Raw genomic sequence first — 21,324 nt, 5'->3', positions numbered from 1 at the left:
CAGGGTGTGAGTGATCATGCCAGCTGGGAAAAACATCAACAGGCAGGTATTGTATTGAGTGCTTCAAACATAAAAAACCCAACTTGTCATTCACAGAATGATAGAATCATAGAATCATTAATGTTGATAAAGACCCCTAAAGATCATCATGTCCAAACCCAACCCAACCCCACCATGAATCAGAGAGTCACGGATTCACCAGTGCTGGAAAAGACCTCCAAGATAGTCCAACTGTCCACTTACCACCATTATTCCCCCACTAAATCACAACATCTACATGTTTCTTGAACACCTCTAGGGACAGTGACTCAACTCTCTGGGCAGACCACTCCTGCATGTGACCACTCTTCTGTTGAAGAAATTTTTCTGACTATCTAACTTGAAACTTAAGACCATTACCTCTCATCCTTTGGGCTCTTTCCAGCCTGCAGCCTTCCAACCTCACCCACCTTTGCACATATTTTCCCCTACTGCTTTTTTTGTTGTTGTTTTAGATATCATTATTCGAAGACACACTTCAGGGTTGCTTTGTGCTGTTTCAGCAGCATCCATACCTGTAGTTGTGAAACCAGTTGATGACGGTGTTGGTCTTGAGGTTGAGCTGGAAGGAGAGCAGCTCGATGGTCTGCTGGGAGGGATAGGGTTCTAGCTGGTAGGCTTTCTTCAAGGCTTCTTTCTCCTCAGGAGCCAGCACTACCCGTGGCTTCTTGATCTGCAGGAGGCTGAGGTCCTGGGGCTGCAGGCCAGGGCTGGCACACTCAGAGCGGGCACCAGGGGACTCGCTGTCTGAGCCAGCACTCATCAGCCCATACCGGCGCTTCAGGTAGGCTGCAGGAGAGGAGACAGAGCTGCGTGCCGCTCAGCCCCTTCCACCCTGCCCATCCACTGCCACCCAGCCCCCATGCTTACCTTTCTTCTCCAGCTTCTTCATGTCACGCAGTTTTTCGACGTTGTGGGGGTCGTTGAGCCAGAGTTGCATGCGGACAAAGGGCTCCCTCCCCTTCAGGCTCAGCTTGTGCCATGGCTTGGGCCTGGAGAGGAGATCGGACACCGAGCCCTGCGTCAGGCCCAGGATGCTCTCCCCAAACAGCCGCTGGCCTGGCAGAGGAGAAGCAGAGGTGGTTAGAGAGGGACAAGTCCCACCACTGTCCAGCCAGCCACTTCCCAATCACCCTGCCACCCTGCCACCATGTCACCCCATCTGCATGTCCATCCCATCACCCCACCACCCTTTCACCTCATCACTATGTCAACCCATCACTCCACCACCCCACCACATCATCACCCAACACCTTGTCAACAGAGCCAGTCAACCAGGAACCCACTCGCCTCACCAGCTTCTCCCAAAATGGCGCTCGCACCTAAATTGTTGTCCGTCAACACCTCCTTGACCTTCTTGGTGATGGAGTAGGTGTCCAGCTCAGGGGACATGGCGACAATCTCCTGGATGCCCACAGGGCCTTGGCTGTTGGGGTGTGCCTTGCCTGCCACCACTCTGCCCTCGGGCTGCTGGTTTTCCTTGCTGCTCTCCAGGGTGAGGGTAAGGGGCTCCTGCGAGCCTTTCTCGTGCTCAGTGGGGCTGGGGGGCGGCGAGGGGGATGGCTGTGGCTCGGCAGGGCTGGCTGTGTGGCACCAGGGAGAGGACGGGTCAATGGCACTAGTGGGAGGTCACTGCTCAAACCCAATAAAGGGCCACAAGGATGAGGGGAGGGGATGGCAGCAGGAACATGAAGGTTATTTTTATTATTCATCTGTTATTAATTATTATTTATTATTCCTGAAAGGGAGAAAGTCAGCAGAGCCTCTCCGGCATCTATGGCTGAGCAGGAGGCAACAGTGGAATAATTAAAGAGAGAAAACACAATATTAACATAAAAACCCAACTACTTCTTTATTCCAGGCACAAAGCCAAGGATTTTTGTTGCATTTTTCTTTTTCTTTTTTTTGACTAGATGACTTTCAAAACCCATTTCTGACAAAATAACATTAGAGGAGCTGTGCAACAGCCCTGTCTTGTCTAACATACTAATTAAAGGGGGTTGAAATGAGCTGGATGTATCGGAGGGGCGGCTTTGGACAGAAGGAAGAACAGGTGATGTCAGGTAGCCTGGGGCAGCTGCTGGTGCTGAGAGGATGCTGTGTGGGATGAGGACATGACCAAATCCTCCTGTATTAGGATGCGGGAGATGGATGGGAATGGCATTAGGAAGTTTATGGAGCAAAGGATGTGGCAGCGGCAGCACTTACCCTGGGAGGGAGTCGGCTGCTGGCTGATGCCTTGCCCCAGCTGGTCCGTCAGCCAGAGCTGCATGCGGATGAAGGGCTCCCGTCCCTTCTGCGTCAGCTTACTCCATGGCTTGGGCCGGGACAGCATGTCACTCACACTGCCCTGGGACAGGCCCAGTACCTGGGTACGGTGCAGGCATTATGTGCTGGGCTGCTGCCTGGCCATCGTCCCTGCTGAACAGGACGCTAGCCCGGCCGCGCTGGGGCAAGGAGCAGGATGGATGGAGGGGACAGGTCTTGTACTCACACCCCATGGTATGCCCAAATCCCTCAGTCCCAGTGCTTGGTGCAGGTGTGGGATCACCCTCAGGGCTACCCACTGGGTATGGGTTGTGGGGACAGCACTTTCCCTGTGGGCAGTGCCACCAATCAATTGGTGGTGGCCATCAGGAGACTGCTGGGTTGGCTTGGACATTGAGGACTCTGAGGGGACCCCCGGGGCACAGTGAGGACCCTGGCAGGAGGTGCTAGAGGACATCAGCCAGCCCTGGGTACTGATGTGCACAGTTCCCACCCCACCAAGGGGACACCCGACTCCGTTCCCCGGGCTGGTACCTTCTCTCCAAAGATCCTCTGGCAGATGCCATTCTTGGCCAACTTCTCCTTGACCTGCCGTGTCAGCTCCAGTGTGTCCACCTCCCTGTACATGTACATCTCATACTGCTCTGGGGTCAGCGGAGGCACGGTGGGCTTCAGGGTGCGTGGTACATAGGCAGGGTAGTAGGACAGCCGGCCACCAGTCACCGGCTCCATGCCGGCACCCTCCACCTTCATCTCTGCCAATCGGTGTGGCTCATCCTCAGCTGCTGGCAGCTCATCCTCATTGGCTCCACTCTCAGCAGGCTCACCCCTTGGCCAGCCTCGTCCATTGGCCATGCTGGAGTAGCTCGAGGAAGAGGAGGAGAGTGAAGGCGAAACAGAGGTGTAGGGTCGGCTGAGCAGGCTGCGCTCTGATGCCCAGTGCTGGTCAAAATAAGAACCAGCATCACCAATCTCCGACTTCACCTTGCGGATGATGCTCTGCACGAAGGCAGCAGGTGAGAGGACAGCAAGGGGTGTCTGCGGGGGGCCAGGGCTGGCCCCACTGCCCTCCTCCTGCTTGACATAGGCTGGGACGATGTTTTGGCTGACTGTGGCCAATGTGGAACGCTCAGTGGGTGGAGTGCCCACAGGCCGCCCGCTGCTCCCTGACTCCATCTCCAGCAGTGCCTGCTGCTGTGCCTGCATCTCCCGCCGTGCCTGCTCCAGGATGCTCTTGATGGCGTCCTCTGAGCTGCTGCCACCCGCCCCGTTGGTCACTGCTTGAGATGTTGATGGGTTTTTGGGCTCACCTGCAAAGAGGGGGAATGAAGGGAACTGCTGGGTGCAGAACTCGTAGAATTGCTGGTTAGGAGGGAGGGAAGGCTTTGACATTTTGAGTTTTGTTCCTGCCCTTTGTCTGGAATGGAGTTAATTTTCTTTCTAGTGGATATTTTGGTTTTAGGGTGAGAGTATCACTGATAACACACATGTTTTGGCTGAAACTGTTCAGAGCTTACACTTAGTCAAGGACTTTTCACCTCGTCATGCTGCTCCACAGTGAGGAGCTGGGGGTGCACAAGGAGCTGGGAGGGAACAGAGCCAGGACAGCTGACCCAAACTGGCCAAAGGGATGTCCCATACCATACTGGCACCATTCAGAGCAACAAAACTGGGGGCAGTTGGCCAGAGAGGTGGGAAAGCAGCTACAACGTTCCTGTACCTAAGTGTGATTCCATTCTGACAGCTGCAAAATAAATCCCATTACCAATGATGGCAGTAAACATGTTTGTTTTCTCTGACTGTTTTTCCACCATTGCTGTCTGATGTAATCCTCCAGGATTCTGCCTTCTCAGCAGACTACCTGTTTTAATGCATTTCATTTCTCATCACTGACTGTGAGCAGAACTGCCTTAATGATTCCTCACACCACATGGATTGTGTGCTCTCATTTAAGTATCTGTTCAGGGAAAGGAAGGATGGAAAAGTCCAAAGTTTCTGAAAGCTCAGGTACAGGGCAACGTGCACTTGTGCATAGGTGTTTTCTTTCCAGCAATATTTACCAGCAGTTCTTTCCACAATCTCTCAAATCTCTATGGATGTCAATGGGAGAAATGGACAAAAAAGACCCATTTTGGCCAGTGCTGTGTGTATGGATGGGAGAAGCTAGGAAGCACTTCCAACCCTCACAACCACCCTGAGGTCTCAGAATTGTTTCTGGAAGGGATGGTCCAAGGATATGTGGCCTACAGTCTCCAAACACCTATAGACAGAACGCACCTCCCTTCTGTGACTCGATCTCCTTCTTTGCCTGCTCCAAGATGTTTTTGATGGCATCATCAGAGCCGGTTTCTGGCGTTCTGATCCGCGGTGTGATGCTACCTGATCAAAGAAGCATGACAGGAGATTTGTCACCAGCACTGGTTCTACAAGCTCCACTTGTACGTCAGGAAGCATTTACTGTTGTTCATGTTTAGTTATTTTCAGGGATGCTGGATTTAAGAAAAACACCACCATTCATTGGTCGCCAGCCCCTACTGACAGCTCTTGTCTCCAACACAGCATCACCTGGTTGAGGACACATGGGATCAGATGCCACCATGGCAAATCAGAGCACTGCTGAGGAGCCACTGTTCCCAGAGCCAGGAGTTATTCCATGATGGTGACAACACTGTACCACAGTCCTGCAGCACTAGAACTTGATTATTTTAACAATATATTCCAAAACGTTCATTTGTATACCACAAAGAAGCCCAATGGAAGACTAAATGAGTGAAGCTCATCCAGGAGCACATGGATTGTGACATCCCTGCCCCACAGAGAGCAGTGCCTGGGGCCACTAGGGACAACCCTTGAATGCCATGGGTGATTCCACACAGTGTCCCCATACATCACCATGGGGCTCAGGTGTGAGTGCAGTGGTGGCAGAGGGGCAGTTAGGGGCAGCACCTGGCATTGGGGCCACCCCACCACTCACCTCTCTGGCGCACCTGGATAGTCCTCAGGGCCAGTACATTCTGCTCATCGGAGAGAAACTGCTTCATCTTGATGAATGGCTCCTTGCCCTTCACTGTCAGCTTGCGCCAGGGCTTGGGCCGGGCCAGGATCTCACTGACAGAGCCCTGTGACAGCCCCAGCACATAGTGCCCAAAGACCCTCTGCCCAATGTTGTGTTTCAGCAGCTGTTCCTTCACCTGGAAGGCGATGTCAGCTGTATCCAGCTGCTCCTCATCAGCTGAGCTGCCCCCGCTGCCCTCGGCAGGCTCATCAGGTGGGCTGGTGGTAGGCGGAACAGTGCTGGGGGGCACAGAGCTGCTTTTGGCTCCAAAAAAAGCAGTGGTGAAGGGTAGTCCCCCTCCAGCACCCTCACTCTTGTAGGGGGGCCCCTGTAGTGGAGGGCCCTTGGGGAGTACTGTGTCCCCTGGGAGCCGCTCTCCCCCTGGGAAGGGGGACATTGGGAACGTCCGGGGGCCTTCAGGAGCCAGGCCAGGGCCAGGTACAGCTGGGAGAGGAGCAGGAGAGGCTGGCTCATCAGCTGGCGGCTGTGGGAGCTGCTGGGGGGATGGGAACGCCTGTTCCATGCCCAGTGGGTCCTTCCCTGACTCGTCTTCAGAGGGATCCTCCTCTAGAGATGAATGAGAGAGATAGACACGCACTATAGTCCTGCCAGCTAGGCACTCCTGCCTCAGTTTCCCTAGACAGGAATCCCCCATCCCATCTCCAGGCTCTTTCTGAGGGCCAGGATCCAACCCCAGTGCCTGCAAGCTATGGTGGACATCATAACTTTGACTACATCAGAGTCCACATAGAGAAGCAAGCAAGTGGTTGGGCACAGATTGATTATGGACATAAATGTTAAAAAGTATATATGTACTCAGTCTGATAGTAACAGGACGAGGGGGAATGGTTTTAAAATGAAAGAGGGGAGATCTAGACCTGATGTTAGGAGGGATTTCTTCACTTGAAGGGTGCTGTGGCCCTGGCAGTGCTGCCCAGAGCTGTGGGTGCCCTATCTATGGAGGCGCCCAATGATCCCTTCCAACCAAACCATTCCATGATTCTACAATGTATGTGCAGACATGACTCTTACAGACATGGTTTAGTGAAGGTCTTGGTAGAATTAAGTTGATGGTTGGATTTGATGAATTTAAGGGCCTCTTCCAACCAACGCTTCTACAATTTATGCCACATGAGGTAATGTGTGACCACCATTACCCTACCAGTGCTGGCCATCAGGCTGGGCTTCTCCAGCAGGTACTTCTGTTGTGGGTAGAATGCTTCCTTCCCCAGCAGCAGGGAGTCCTCTGGCTTTGATATGCCCTGCAAGGGGCAAAGCAGCGGTGGGCTGGGGTGGCAGGGCTCTGGCAGGGCCAGTAGACCTCCCGCATCCCACCAGGACGCCGGGCCCGTGCCACGGCACTTGCCTGGGGCAGGCTGCAGCTGGCGGATGCCACCTTCATGGCCTTCAGGATGCTGGGGGAGAAACGAGGGGTGGTGAGGTGGGGGATGTGGCCTCGCAGCACCCAACCGCGGGAGCAAGCCTACCTCAGCTCTGTCTTGATCTCCTCATAGTCTGCTTGAGCCTGGAGCTTCTCCTCCAGCTTCTGTGGAGGACACACTCATGGTGTGAAGCCAACACAGTCAGATCAGTGCCCACCCTGTGCCCACCCAAGCCCCCACACCTCAATGGCTTCATTCTTGGAGGCCAGCTGTCCTTCTAGCTCAGCAATCTGGTTGGCGGAGGATTCCTCCAGCTCCTGTAGCGAGCTCTGGAGGTGTTGGATGTCCTTCAGGAGCCGTAGGATCTCCCGGTCCTTGGCAGCCAGAGCAGCCTCCAGCCTTGACCCTGAGCACATGGAATAGTTCGCTTTGTCCTGCTGGGAGAGGGTACAGCATTAGCTCCTGGCCACCCAATGCAGGGACATGGGGGCTATCACTGGCATGGGGTGGGATGGACCCTTCCTCTGTCCTCAGAGGTCTTCCATGTTCAGAGGAATGCTATAGGAATGCAAATTCCCCACTTTATCTGAGGCTGCTCCCTATAACATAGGCAATGTTATGATCAGCTTGTATCCCTCCTGCTTTGCTTCTGGCCTCCTCCCAAATGCGATGGATACTGCTTAATGCAAAATAGTGCTCCCAGGCACAGCAGAGTGCTTCTGGCTGCATGCATGGGGTGCTTGTGGCTGTAAGGGATGCTTCTGGCCATTATGGGATGCTCCTGATCATGATGAATGCTTCTAACCTCTATGTTGTGCTCTGGGATGCAATGGGATGTTCCCGGCTGCTATGGGTGCTCCAACTATGGTGGGATGCTATGAACTGTGATGGGATACTTCTGGTGGTGATGGGATGCTCACAGCTGCAATGACTGCTTCCAGCACTTGTAGTGGATGTTCCCAACCACTACAGGATGGATGTTCCCCAATGCTATAGGAGCTGCTCACCCCAGCAGCACCCTGAGGGGAGCAGCAGGCCAGGCGCAGGGAGCTGTTGACAGCTGCCAGCTGCTCCCTCAAGCTTTCCACCTCCCTCTGCGCAGCCTCGGCACGCTGCAAGAGACCAGAAAGTGGATCAGAACAACCACCCTGTGCCTAGGGTAGAACCAATCCCAGCACCATGCCTCCCTCTCCTGAGCACCCCGCTCTCATCCACTACTGGAAATTCTCAGCTCACCTGGTTGGCTTTTTCAAGGTTGGTCATGATCATGGCCACTTCGTCTGCCCTGAAAGAAGAGGCATCAGATAGTACACAGATGCCAACCCAGAGGCAAGGGACACAGTCAGTGATTGGCAAAAGTCCTTGTAAGACAGCAGCATAGCCATACATCTTAGATTTAGGGAGTGACCGCAACTTTGGGTCTCTTTATGCTCTCTGGGACTCACTTGGAGGCAGCTTCCTCATCGTATTTACACCGTAGCTCCAGCAGCTCTGTCTGTGTCGCCTTCAGTGCTGGCAGTGGGGAAAAAGAGAGAAGACAGGGGTGAGAAGTGGGCCGGGGGCTTCAGCTCCCTGTGGTTCCCACAGTTCATTTTCCCTACCTGAATGGAGCACCTTGATCTTCTCCTCGGCTTCCCCCAGCCGCATGGCCAGGGTGAGCTGGGCTTCTTGCAGCCCCCTGTGGAGAGAGGTGCATCAGCCACAAGGGTTGGATTTATGTAGTTTATGGTTCTGGTGGTAAAAATTCACTTTGGGGGCAAAATGCATGGGGTGATGGGTTGGGGTTGGATTTGGAGATCCTAGAGGACTTTCCCAACATTAATGATTCTATGACTCTGAGTGGACACAGCAGTGATGGGTTGGTCACTGGACTTGATGAACTTAGTGGTCTTTCCCAGATATCAGTTATTCTGTGATTAAAAGGGAATGGTAATGCACTTCACCAGGGAAATGGAAAGTGAATTGGCAATGCACATCTCTAGTGCACCCAGCACAGCCCCACACTCTCCAGACCCCTGAAAATCTTCTGTTCCCAAGAGTGGTGTCCCCCAAACCCTGCTGTCCCCATGGTACCCAGGGGTGTTTTCCTGGCTCCATCCCTGCTTGGTGTCCCCAAATGAAGAGCCAAAGCAGGAAAGTAGAAATGCTTCCGCACCAAAATGCAACCCCTCCTGTCATTAATTAGAGGGGGGAAGCAATCAGGGAAAAGTTATTCTGCATTATTTATAGCCCTTACTTGCCAGGAACTTACTCGGGGAGCTTTGCAATTTAGGGTTTAACGATTCCTCGTTTGTTACGGGTGTGGTGTGTTAAGGAATAGCAATGAAGCGCTGCTAAGCGCGCCACTGGGAAAGCTGGGAGCCTCACAATTAAAAGGCCGCTTAATGAGCTTCATCCACCGGCCTCAATTTAAGCTATTTGCTCAAACAGCACCACGTGGCACACCCAGAAACTGCTGGGAGATGGACAGACAGACGGACACCACCAGGCAGGAGGTGCCACGGGGGTCCATCCTTTCCTATGTTCACTTACTTTTGCTTCTCTGCCTCATTTCTCTGCAGCAAGGTTTCGGCCAAAAGCACTTTGCTATCGATGTCAGGGAGTGTGGTCTCAGCTGCCGTAAGCCCAGCTGCCGTCAGAGGTCCTTCTCTCTGCTCTGCGGGAGGGACATGTGTCACATGGTGCTTGGAAGCATGTGAGGATGTGGATGGCGAGCACTGATGCCACCCATGCACTGTCAGCACTTTGGGTACCTTTGGTGCTGAGGAGCTCCGGGTACTTCTTCCAGGGGCAGCTGAGATCCTTCAGGGGTGGATTTTCAGGCTCAAGGCGCTGGAGCAGCACTGGAGCAGGGTCTGTTGGCAACAGCACTTTGGTGGTCAGGGGCAGGGAACAATCACTGACAGTCCCATCCCACCTTCCCAAGCATGAGAGTCACTGTCCTCATTCCCACACCCTCCACTCCAAAGGCAGCAGCCAACTGCAACCTGCATAAAACCAGAGATGGAGCCCTTGATGCTACCCCATGTTCCACTGCCATGTGCCACCATAGTCATCCCAATGGATGGAACCCTTGCTGCCATTCCTTGCGTTGCCATCATGTGCCACCACTGCAGTCGCAATGGATGGAACCCTTGATACCATCCCATGTGTCACCACCGTGTGCCACCACTGCCATCCTAATGGATAGAACAGAACCCTTGGTGTCACCCCATGTGCCACACCATGTGCCACCACCATGTGCCACCATCACCCTTCCAAAGCCCCCAGGAACTGAGCACTGCTAGGGTCACATGCAGGACCTCATCCCCAAGCACGGTGGTACCACTGGCCCTGGTCTCCCCAGTCTGGGTGCAGACAATGGCAGTTTGTGCCGAGGTAAGCAGGTGCTTTCAGAGCCGTATGTCTTCCCTCTGTCAGCATTACACCATCATTAGCTAGTGTCTGCTCAGCAGGGTGTGCCATTATGTCTCCCAGGGCTGATGTAATTATACATTGACATAATTAACCCAGCAAGCCCATTAAGCAGGCCAGCTAAAAATTCATCTATAATTATTTGTTGTGTGCATGCTAATGAGTCCATCTGCACTGCCATTGTACAACATGAACAAATTAATTTACAAGTCTGAATTTTTTAATAAGTTCAAGAAAATGCCTCCTATTGAGCCAGGTTAATATAGGTTTGAGGTGCTTTATTTTCTTTTTTTGCCTTCTTGGATAAGAGAGGAAATAGATTGGAATTCTCCAGGGTCAAAAAGTTAGATAAACAGGGAAGTGGGATGGAGCTGCGCAGTGGCAGGCATCCAAGGGAAAAGCAGCATAATGGAGATGGAAAAACTCCAGTGTGTGGCTGCCTCTGTGGGGACTATGGGTGTTTTTGGGGTGTGTGTCCCAAATCCATAGAGTTTGGCCTGTGGTCCTCCCTTCTAGCACCCAGCATGGATGTGATGAGCACAATGGATCTGGGGTCCTGCAGGATACTATTGGACCCCATAGAGAAAATGCCACTGGTGCCACCCCACCTGGAATGCTTTATGGGAGCTGGCATCACAGCTCAGTGTCCATCCAGCTGCAAGCATGCTGTGGAAACGCACCCAAGAATTCTGGGAATTAGCCCCTCCACCATCCTGAGCCACAGGGGATGGAGAGGACAGAGGGTGAAAATGTGCAGCACAGACCCAATAAGGGCTGGATGCTCTCCTGGCCATTAATAATGCCTATAAGCAGGCAAGTTAATGATGTGGGTAATTACACCCATGGCAGAGGGGATGGGGACCCCCCCCGCAGTGCTCCCCCCAGAGCCAGGGCACTGCCAATAAATGCTGGGGCAGAGCCCAATGCAATAAGTGCCCACAGCTCTGCTAACCCCATAATGAGAATTACCCCAGGGCTGCTGTCTTATAGGCTTTCTCTATATATATATTAATATTTCTGTCTATATAATAGGTCCCACCACTAGCTGGCGTTATTGGATGTCATTTAGCAGCAGCAGTGCTGCAGCAGGAACTCCAACCTCTTCTGTGTCCCCAGCCCTAGCACGGTGGGGGCCTTTCTCACATCCCCACAGCAGCCCACAGCTGCCAGCAGCACCAAATGTCCCCAAGGGAGCTGCAACCCACCTCTGCCTTCCGTGCTAGGGGACAAAGAAGAGCAGAGGGCATCCACAGGGCATCTGTGGTGCATCCAGGTGAATTCAGGTGCATCCAGAGTGCATTTGTGGTGCATCTGTGGTGTATCCACATGAATCCACGGTGCATCCACACTAATCCATACTGCATCCATGGTGCATCCACACGAATGCACAGTGCATCCACACTAATTCTCAGTGCATCCACGGTGCATTCACATACATCCACGGTGCATCCACAGTGCATCTACATTAATATACTGGGCATCTGCAATACATCTACGCTTTATCCATGTGCATCCATGGTGTACCCACACAAATCCATCCACAGTGAATCCACCTGAATCCACAGTGCATCTGCACTAATTCACAATGCATCCATGGTGCATTCACATGCATCTGTGGTGCACTCATATGAATCCACCAAGCATCCATGGTTTACCCACATGTGCCCATGCTGCATCCTGGCACCAGCAGCCCTCACACCAGGCTGGCACCCCTCATGCTGCCTCATCCCAACCTGCTTCTCCCCATCCACCAGAGCCCTATGAAACCCTCCACACATCAAAGCTGGGCTTAAATCAAATCATCCCCAACAACAATGACATTAATTATGCTTTTAACACATTTTACTGCTTCTCTCCCTTCCCTTCACGCCACATCTGTGTGAACAATATCCCAAAGATTTACAGTTTTCTCCCGTAATTACAGACACACAGCAGCTCACTTATCACAATTCTTGCTGAGCAATCAGGCTCTGTTACAGTCGCTGCCAGAGATTTGTGTTGACAGCAGCCATTCAGAGCAAAAAGTGTCGAATCAGGACTTATGGTGTGCTTGGTTTGGCTGCAGAGAGACACACGGATGGGGACAGACAGGAACAGAGTGCATAGGGGTGTGCACATGTGTGTGCATGCAATTGCATGTGATTGCACAGGTGTGCATGGGATTGCACATCACAGGGAGAAGTGTAGGAATATGCAAATGCATGCATGTGTTTGCATGGGGGTGTGTGTGATCGCATGTGTTTGCAGTGGTGTGTATGTGGTTGCATGTGTGTTCTCGCCTGTGCAGGTGACAGCGTGTGCAAGGGAGGGGGCTGAGGAAGTGAGGAGAGCAGGAAGATAACTGGATTCTGCAAAGCGAGCTGACATTTGGATCTTGTAGCACAGGATAAAATTTAATGAGGACGAAAATATGTCTCCCTAATTCCCCTAAGAAATCATTAAAACATTTTGTTATTCTTAAATGTCTGGAAAATGAATTAGCGGCCCTGCAGGAGCCCTTCCGTGCATCCTCAGCCCTTTGGAGCTTTCTGTCCTCAGGGACGGGTGCAGCCCTGCGGCTGCCACACAGTGCTGTGCCTCAGTTTCCCCCAGAGCTGCATGAAGAGCCCCTGGGGGGGTCTGAGCCCCCACAATCCACTGCCAGGAGCTGGGGCTGTGTCATTTCACCCAACTTACCATCAAAAAGACAACTGGGGATAGCCGTAGTGTTATTACAAGGGCTGAGCAAATGTATTCCTTTTCTAATGTCAAGATGCATTTGGCTCAGGGGCTGAAACACAGCGATGGCAAAAGCTGTTTCCACTTGTCTCTTCGGTTGGGATTTCCAAAGCAACATGCAAAGAGCGGACGTCTGCAGGGCCGGGACAAGGCGCTGTGCCCCTTCTGCTGGGTGCTGCCTCCTTGCTATGCAGCCAGGTCGCCGCCGCAGTCCTTACCTGGAGCCTCGATCAATTGCTTGCAAACGCTCAGGAAAGCCGTCTCAGCCTCCTTGCTCCTCTTACTAAGTGCAATCACCTGCGGGGAGATGGGAAAAGGAGGGTGAGGGATGGGGCTGGAGGAGGGAAGGACTCATGGGGAAGGACAGGGGCATGGGATGGTGTCCCTGCTTGCATCCTGTGCACTGCCTTGGGCAGAACTGTTCACGCCGCTGTAATGTCACGCCACTCTGAATCATTGATGCACTCTGAGTAAATGAAAATTATAATTTAATGTTGGTGCTTAAATAAGAAATAAGATTTCTGCCTGGCATTGTGCTGGTGTGACAATGCACACCCTAAGGGAGGATGCTCACGGGGTCCTATACAATAGGACCAGAACTCAGTTCTCAGCTCAGTCCCCTTGTCCTCTTTGCCAGTATGGCCATGATATGTCTGCTGATGGTGGGGAGGTGACACGCTGCCGTGCTACCAGAACAATGGTACCTTCATCTGCCCCATCCAACATTCATAGGCAGGAATCATTCTCTCTTGCTCAATTTCACTATGTGCCACTGCCCGTTGGATGAGTTCCTCCAACCCTACTCCATGGACAGGGTTCCAATGGGACAAGGAGACCTTCATGAATGTCCCACTGTCCCCAAGAGCCTGGTCTTGGGGTAACCCCAGTAGGAATGCTCCCATCTCAAACAGCCCCATCCCCCCAAGCTCCAAGCTCAACCCCAATGCAGCAAAGGCACAGCACATCACTTTTTCCACCCCTCCCCTCACTCATGGAGCTTGCAGCACACTGCACCAGCCTGGATGCAAATTGCTTGTCATTCAAAACAAAAGCAAACTGCTCATTTGTAATTCAGCAGCCACCTGAGCAAAGCTGCCTTCTCCTTCCCAGCTCATGGGCACTGGAGCACAAAGATCATTTTTCTGCTGTTAAAACTGTATAAGTCGTGCTTTTTTTAGCATCTTAAATACAAATGGACTTTCCTGTTTGCAGCTGAAGAGGAATTTCCTGTTTGCAGTTTCAGCATTGGCTTTGGGGCACACTGAAAATCTAATAATAAAGTTTAGAGTGGGAAGCATCGAGTGGAAGGCGATGGGAGAACATCGTGTCAAACACACTGAGTCTCATTGATCCAGCATTGAGATGGGCCAGGGCCCCAAATCAGGCTGTTCCCATGGGTTTTATTCCTGATGTCACCTTACAGATACACAGCAATCACAGAATCATTAAGGTTGGAAAAGACCACTAAGATCATCCAGTCCAAACATCAACCCATCACCTCCATGCCCACTAACCATGTCCCTCAGTTCAGCATTGGAGAAGGGGAAGATATGGGTCCTTGCCACTTCCCCAGCATTCCTGCAGAGTGCAAACACCTCAGTGGGAACTGCAGGAATGAGAAGCTTGGAGCAGCTCTCAAGGATTTTGCTCATCTTGAGTCACAGTGCTTTGTTTCATTTCAGGTTTGGTTTTCTCGGGACTGTGCGGAGGCCAAGCAAAACATCATTTGGGGACCTCAAAGCTGCCCAAAATGTTTGAAAACACTTATTAAAGTAAAACATATGGATATTTTCCAGGGATATCCCCTACTTGGGCTGCAGCCTCTCATTAACCACAGCAGATGCTGTTCATCAGCTCCCAAACTACACTTTTTGCCCCCAAACCCAACCCATCCCATGGGCGTGGTTGCACCCAGTGTCCATCCCATGGCTTTGGGTTGCTGATGGCACCTCTCACCTTCAGTGTTATGTATTAACAGTGAACCAACCACAGCAGACAGATTTTGAGCCAGCTCTGCTCTTTCAGAGTCCCACTAAACTTCAGGAAATGTCAGTGACAACGATCGGGAAAACTTCCCATGGCCTTTGGGATAATTTGGGACAATTCCCAAAATAGGCAGCAGGTGGGTTTTTTAGCAGCATGAAGCCCTCCAAGCTGAATAAATCCCCTCAAAAGCAGCTCTGGAGTGGGGAGGTGGGGGGAGGTCAGCCCCAAACCAAGTTTCTAGGAAGCAGGTTTGGTAGAAAAGCCAAACTCTCATTAATTTCACTCTTCCCCCCCCCGTTTCCCCTGTGGCATGGGCTCAAGGTGAGCGCAGTGCGGGAGCAGGGCGTGTGATGGATGACATTCCCGCGCCGGCTCTTTTTCATGGCTGGTGACTTTCCAGCAAAGCAATTATCACTGTAGAATGCGTAATAGCCTAATTAATTACTATTGTCAGGCTGGCCTCTGTGCCATGATTATACCTTACGAAGCCAACTTTTTAAACATTTGGAAGCAGAAATATTATTATAATTGACTGACAAAGCAGTGAAACTCCCCAGCCCGGCCGCGTGCCCGCATCCATACCGCGTGGGATCCAGCACACGCTCCTCCCCGCATCCTCCCATCAAGTGCAGGATAAGTATCAGTTATTTCCATCTAAATACTTGTGGCAGTGAAACACAAATGAGCTCTTTCTACGCAAGGAGGAACAGCTGTCGGGGGGAGAAAGCAGAAGCAGAGACCCCAAACAGTTGAAGAAAACTGATGAAAAAATACATTCAAGCTATTTTCCTCTTTCTTTTTTTTTTTTTTTGCTGATGGATAAAGAAGTCAGGGAGAAAAGTGGGAGGGATGGGAACAGTCCCACTGCACGCACATCCAACCCTTCGTTCCGCTCCAACTCATTCCTCCAAAGGCAGAAAGCTTACATCGCTTTCACAAGGCCAAAAAGCAATTCGCGTCAAAAAGATCAATAATATAAAAATAAAGCCTGAGAATTCTAGTTAAAGGGAACGTCATATAAATATGTTGTTCACATTCATGATTCGCAGATTAAAAAAAAAAGAAAAAGAGAATCAATATAAGTTCTTCAGATGATGTTATTTCTAATGAGAAATATACCGACACTGCTGCAAATAACTGCTTAACCAAGAAAAAAAAAAAAAAAAAAGCATTAATAATTTACTTTATAATGCGTAGGCTATGAAATGAAAGAAAATTGCTGCTGGTCCTTAATTTTGTTGTAATACTTCCTGACAAGTTCAATGACACACTGGCAAAGTTCCTGAAAGCAGAGACACCAACCTCAATGGTTTTGCCCCTTCTCTGGGCTGGGAGTGGTGGCATCACCTATTGGTGCTGTTTGGAGATGCCAGTTGTCACCACTGGGAGAAGTTTCCCTTGGCCTTCATTTTCTGCATTTCCATCACCATCTCCAGGGCTCCAAATACATGGAGCTCCCAAGCCATCCCCAACTGATGCCCAACCTCAATTCCCAGCACAGCAAAACCATCTCAAGAATGCTTTGCGTTTTCTCCAACACAATTCTATGTATCTTTTTTTTTTTTTCACTGCCAAGTTTAGACTTTTTCCCCAAATTTATTTTTTCAGTGCGTTTGCTGACAGTTGGCGACTGTCAACCATCTGCTACCCGTGCACGCACCGGAGCGCGAGGCTGCAGTGCGAACCGAAGGATGCCAGGCAGTAGGAACCAGAAACACCCCACCGGGTGGGTTTATTCCCACATTTACAAGAAATATTTTCTTGCAAAAATATGCAAAACTTGCAAGTTCGGGTTGAGGAGCTGCCTCTGCCAAAACTAAAAATCACCACAAGGCTCATGTCAATGGAAGAGGTGGTCTGAGGGACTTAAGATCACACCACGATGCATTATTAGGCTTAATGCAGCACAGTGGGGATGAGAATGCAGTGATATGAGATCCTCACTCACAGCTGGGTGGATTTTGGCACTGCCAGCCTTGCACTGCCTGGGCTGAGGATGCGGAGTCCATCCTGCAGGACAGCAGTGAGGGTGAGCAAAGTTTCACCTCCAATTTAGCAGAACAAAACTTTTAATTTAGATGTTTTCATCCATCTATCAGAATAAGGAAAAAAAAAAAAAGTAAGTTTAAAATAATGACTGTAATAAATGAAGGTAATTAATTGTAGTTTGTTCCTTTACTGTCTAGTCAGCTTAATTTTACCTTTTCATCTAATAATGAGAAAATAATTTTTGTGCTCTGAGGGTTAATGATATGTAACTGCAAGAGCTGCTAATTGCATGTTGCAAACTATTCATCAAAATCCCCATCTGCGCTACTTGATTATGTTTGCTAAATTATTGCTTTGAATTATCTTTCATAAAGCAACTTTTGTAATTAGCAGGGCTTTCGCTTTGCTCTTTTCTCCGTTGCAAGGATATTCAAACTCGGTCCGTTTCAAGCTGTTGCCATTAAGCCGCCATCGCGGGCAGCTTTTTGTGATTCTCCTACAGAGAAATAAACTGGCCTTTATCTAATCACAACGAAAAACAAAAGTCGGGTTTTCTCTCAGCAGAGACGATTTATTCCTTCCTTCAATCTCCCTCCTGGCCCCCATTTCTCCTTCCTAGAGAAAGAAATTACATAGGAAGGATGCAGGAGCCTAAATGTATATGAGCTGCATTCCGAAACGGCAGAGAAATGGCAAAGAAGCCCATCCACTGCAGCACAGGTTAATATTTTAGAATTATTTTTTTTATGCCCATTTACAAGAAGGACTAGAGAGGGAACTCGTGCCATTCATCACCGCATTTTTATGGGCTCCTTCCCATGACGCAGATGATGTAGTGTCCTGCTCTCCCTGTAAATATTCATGGGGAGCACAATGAGAAGTGCAACCCATAGAAAAGAAAACCCCAAAATTTAAGAGGGAAAAAATAAAAGTCCCCCCATTGGGCTAATGCCTCCACGTGCAATTATGGAGATGCCAACGTGACGACCATGCGCAATGAACAAGCATCGCCCTTTGGCCCCATCCAGGATTATCTGCACTGATCCAGCAGGTGGCAGAGGGACAACATCCACCCCATGGGTATGAGATGAAATAACCTGCCTCCAGCCTCCAGCAAGAGCAGGTGATGGGTGGGGAGACATAGCAGCACTTCATAGACTCATAGAATCATTCCTGCTGGAAAAGATCTTCAGGTTCAGCCATCAACCCATCACCACTAACCATGTTCCTCGGTGCCACATCTACACATCTCTCAACACTTTGGTATCCCTCCTGTTCTACATGGCAAAGAAACACAAACTCAAGGAAGCTGTGTTTATCCCAACCCACCCTTTGGGATAAATTCCCTCCAGATTTGCTCTGAAGCACACCTGGAAGGGAGGAAGGCAGCCACACTGGTAAAGAAGCTGCTACCAAGCCAGGGATTGCATCCCAGTGTCACCTCTACCACCATAAATCCAAGGGCACTTGGTAGAGGTACTGGTTGGGCCCTGCAGGACGGAGCTCACCCATGCGCCGCGCATCTAATGAAGGCTATTGGAAAAAATGCAGTATTTAAAAGACTGGAAATGTATTCCTATTGTTATCACTCTCTTTTATGTGTTTATGCATAGTGCATTGGAATGAATCAATACTGGATTGCCCTATAAATAAATGAGCATATCAGCAAACTGAGTAATAAAATGAAGTGATGAAAAATATGGAAATCAGACACATTTGTGTAAATCCAGTTATTGTTTACTTTAATATTTTCTTATGCAGTTACGTAGCTCCAAAGAGACAGATTTAAAATAAGGTAATGCTCAGCAGATGACAGATCCTAATGTGTCGCTACCGGCAAGCGCGGCATGCCGACATCTCCCCAGGGGGTTTCCATCTGAGCACATCAGAGAAGCTCAGCGAGCAGCCCCTGGTAAGGAGCATCACAGACCCAGGGAGACAGCAACAGATCTCACAGGCATGCACCACCTTGGCCCATCCAACGCTGGACCAGAACTCATGCTCACAAGCTCTGAATGCCACTGGAGACCCCAAGGACCACATAGATCATAGAATCATAGGACAGCTTGGGTTGGAGGGGACCTCAAAGATAACCCAGTTCCAATCTCTTGCCATGTGCAGGTTGGTTGCCAACTGCTAGATCAATCCCAGAGCATCCCAGCATAGCGATCGCATTGTCTGGAGAAACTGTGGTTGGGATGATGCATCCTCACTGAGCATCCCCTGCGATGCTCTTAGTTTTCCATTTTTTCATCCCATCCGCCTCCAGTCCAGCAAACAGCCTCCGCTAACATCTATTTTGGAGTTGCTCTTTTTTTTCCTCTCCTCTTTTTTTTTTTGTATCTCCCCCATCTGGGCTGTGATCTCGGCACCAAACACCCAGCGCTTGCTTATTGGGAGCACTATGAAATGCAAAGCCCAAACCCTGACACCCCAGCGCCCGCACGAGACACAGACACAGTTTGGGGGCTGTCATCCATCCCCATGGCTAATCAGCTCCCTTCCTTGTTAGCCACTTACGTCTCCAGTTTTCAAACTCTGGTTGCAACAGAGGGAAACGTGCCGTCCTGCCGAGTTAATTCTATGACAGCAAATGTACTGTACTTCAGGTACATTTTTCTTAAATTCCCGGCTGAGTTCAATTAAATGTTTATGAGGCTGTTCGCGTTTCCCCCGCCGTGCTGCCAGCTCAGGAGCAGCAGAATTCAGCTCCTTCTGGAACAAAACAAAAACAAAAGGGGGGGAGTGGGGGTGAAAAAAAGAAAGGGGGGGGGAAAATGGGGGGAAAAAAAAGGGTGTTTTAGGAGCACTTTTTTCATGACTGTAATCCCCCTGGAATGATTCCAACTTGTGCTGGCAATATTGATGGGGGGTGGGGGGGGCTGTATGAATAATTGAAGAAAACGGGTATGCAGTGCAACAGCAAAGCAAAGGCAAGCGGGTGGCTGCGATAATCAGGAGCTGATCAATATGCTCCGCTACCCAGCCCACCCTCCTCCTTTCTTTTCCAAAAGGAGCAGTGACATAAGCTCATCAGTAACTGTAAAAAAACATCGCACTCTGAGTGTCAAAATAGTCAAGTACAGCATATTGTATTGCCAGATTTGATTCGGAGTCCACTCTGCTGCCAGCTTACATACATCAGCAGGGAAGGAAGCAGTCCAACTGTGACTTACTTACACTTAAGTGTTCATAAATAAGAATTTCAGGATATGTATGGCTTTTTAATTTCAGCAGAATTTGAAACAAAGCGGTGGGGCTGACAGGAAGTAAACTGACCTTCAGTGCCATCAGCATAAATCACAGCCCTGGCCCTGGCCAGCAGTGCCATCGCCGAGGCTGAGATGGGACAGCCACCACCAGGCCACCGAGATTCCCAGCTCATCCCCACCATCCCCTGGCTCACATCAGGATCATGCAGAGCATTAAGGCCATGAGCCATGGAGAAGCAGAGGGGCTTTTGTCTGATGGGAAGATCCGTCGGGAGCTTGCAGCCCCACCACGAGAAGCTCATTAGCCAGACTCTAATTACTGCCCTGCAGTCTGCGGGAAAAGACGGAAACCATAAAATGCAAAGACGGGGACACTATTAATTGCTTTTTGATGAATTGGGTGGCAGGGGGTCAGGAGGTGCTGGTGTGGACAAGCCCCAAACATCCCTGCCTGGATGCTGGGTACCCAAAAAGGGACCACTTAGGGCAAAGTGGGTTTGCAGCAGGGCTCAGGTGGAATGCGGCAGGCAGGGATGCTTGGATGGGGGAATAAGGATGCTGGTTTTAGCTGAGCTAACAGCTGCCAGTATTGGGTACAGGGATCAACTTTTGGAACCCTCTGGGTAAGGACCTATGGGGAGAGGAGGGATGTTACTGGAAAAACCCTCTGCCTCAGCCCTTTTCTATGGGGCTAGAGCATCTCTCTTGCTATTCTTCAAACCCCATTGCTCCCACATGCCCATCCAGCATGGAGGACATGGGGCTGCGCTGGCAGGCAGGAGTACCCAAGCCATCCATCATCCCCTACGTATTATGTAAATCTGCAATGCTAAAGATGTATGGAGTCAATTATCAGGGGTCACTGCTGGGTGTAAAATTCATACAATGAAGCTCTTGGTCTCAAATGAATTTGTGAGAGATTGCAAGCTTACTGCCTTTTATTGGACAATATAAATATTTCACTGTTATATAAAAAAAATATTGGAGAGAAAGCAGATAAAACCAGGTCCTGTGTGTATACAGAGAAGCAGGGAGTGAAAAACGGCCGTCAGCATCTTTCTAACGGCCTCGCAGTGCGGTACGGGAACATGGGGTTTTATGAGAAGGTTGGGGATAGGGGGAGCAGCGTGAGCAGAAAAGCCCCCCCAGTGCATCCCTACAGCAGTGGGGGGGCCATTGGTGCACTGTGGATGGGCTGCTGGTCACAGTGCAATTATCAGCACCAAGAGCATCACAATGGGGTCACTTGGCTTGATTGTGG

At 50.4% G+C, this 21,324-nt stretch overlaps 1 protein-coding gene across 10 annotated transcripts in view; it reads right to left on the bottom strand.

Annotated features, from left to right (window-relative positions):
* CUX2 (cut like homeobox 2) overlaps positions 1-21,324 on the bottom strand; it is a 52,650-nt gene that overhangs the window by 2,584 nt on the left and 28,742 nt on the right. For 2 of the 10 annotated variants that reach the window (XM_032447834.1, XM_032447836.1), the window contains exons 2-19: positions 13,095-13,173; positions 9,498-9,599; positions 9,277-9,400; positions 8,346-8,422; positions 8,190-8,256; positions 7,981-8,029; positions 7,665-7,856; positions 6,987-7,178; positions 6,850-6,908; positions 6,729-6,777; positions 6,525-6,624; positions 5,282-5,929; positions 4,585-4,686; positions 2,842-3,617; positions 2,248-2,407; positions 1,335-1,622; positions 910-1,098; positions 555-828 (exon numbers count right to left, since the gene is read on the bottom strand). In XM_032447834.1, the coding sequence (XP_032303725.1) occupies positions 555-828; positions 910-1,098; positions 1,335-1,622; positions 2,248-2,407; positions 2,842-3,617; positions 4,585-4,686; positions 5,282-5,929; positions 6,525-6,624; positions 6,729-6,777; positions 6,850-6,908; positions 6,987-7,178; positions 7,665-7,856; positions 7,981-8,029; positions 8,190-8,256; positions 8,346-8,422; positions 9,277-9,400; positions 9,498-9,599; positions 13,095-13,173 (3,527 nt within the window). The other 8 variants (XM_032447837.1, XM_015878405.2, XM_015878408.2 and 5 more) reach the window with 8 other exon arrangements.

The sequence above is a fragment of the Coturnix japonica genome, chromosome 15 (assembly GCF_001577835.2).
Source record: "Coturnix japonica isolate 7356 chromosome 15, Coturnix japonica 2.1, whole genome shotgun sequence".
Lineage (NCBI taxonomy): Eukaryota > Metazoa > Chordata > Aves > Galliformes > Phasianidae > Coturnix > Coturnix japonica.
The sequence above is the reverse complement of the archived record's forward strand: the minus strand, read 5'-3'. Positions and strand labels throughout refer to the sequence as shown.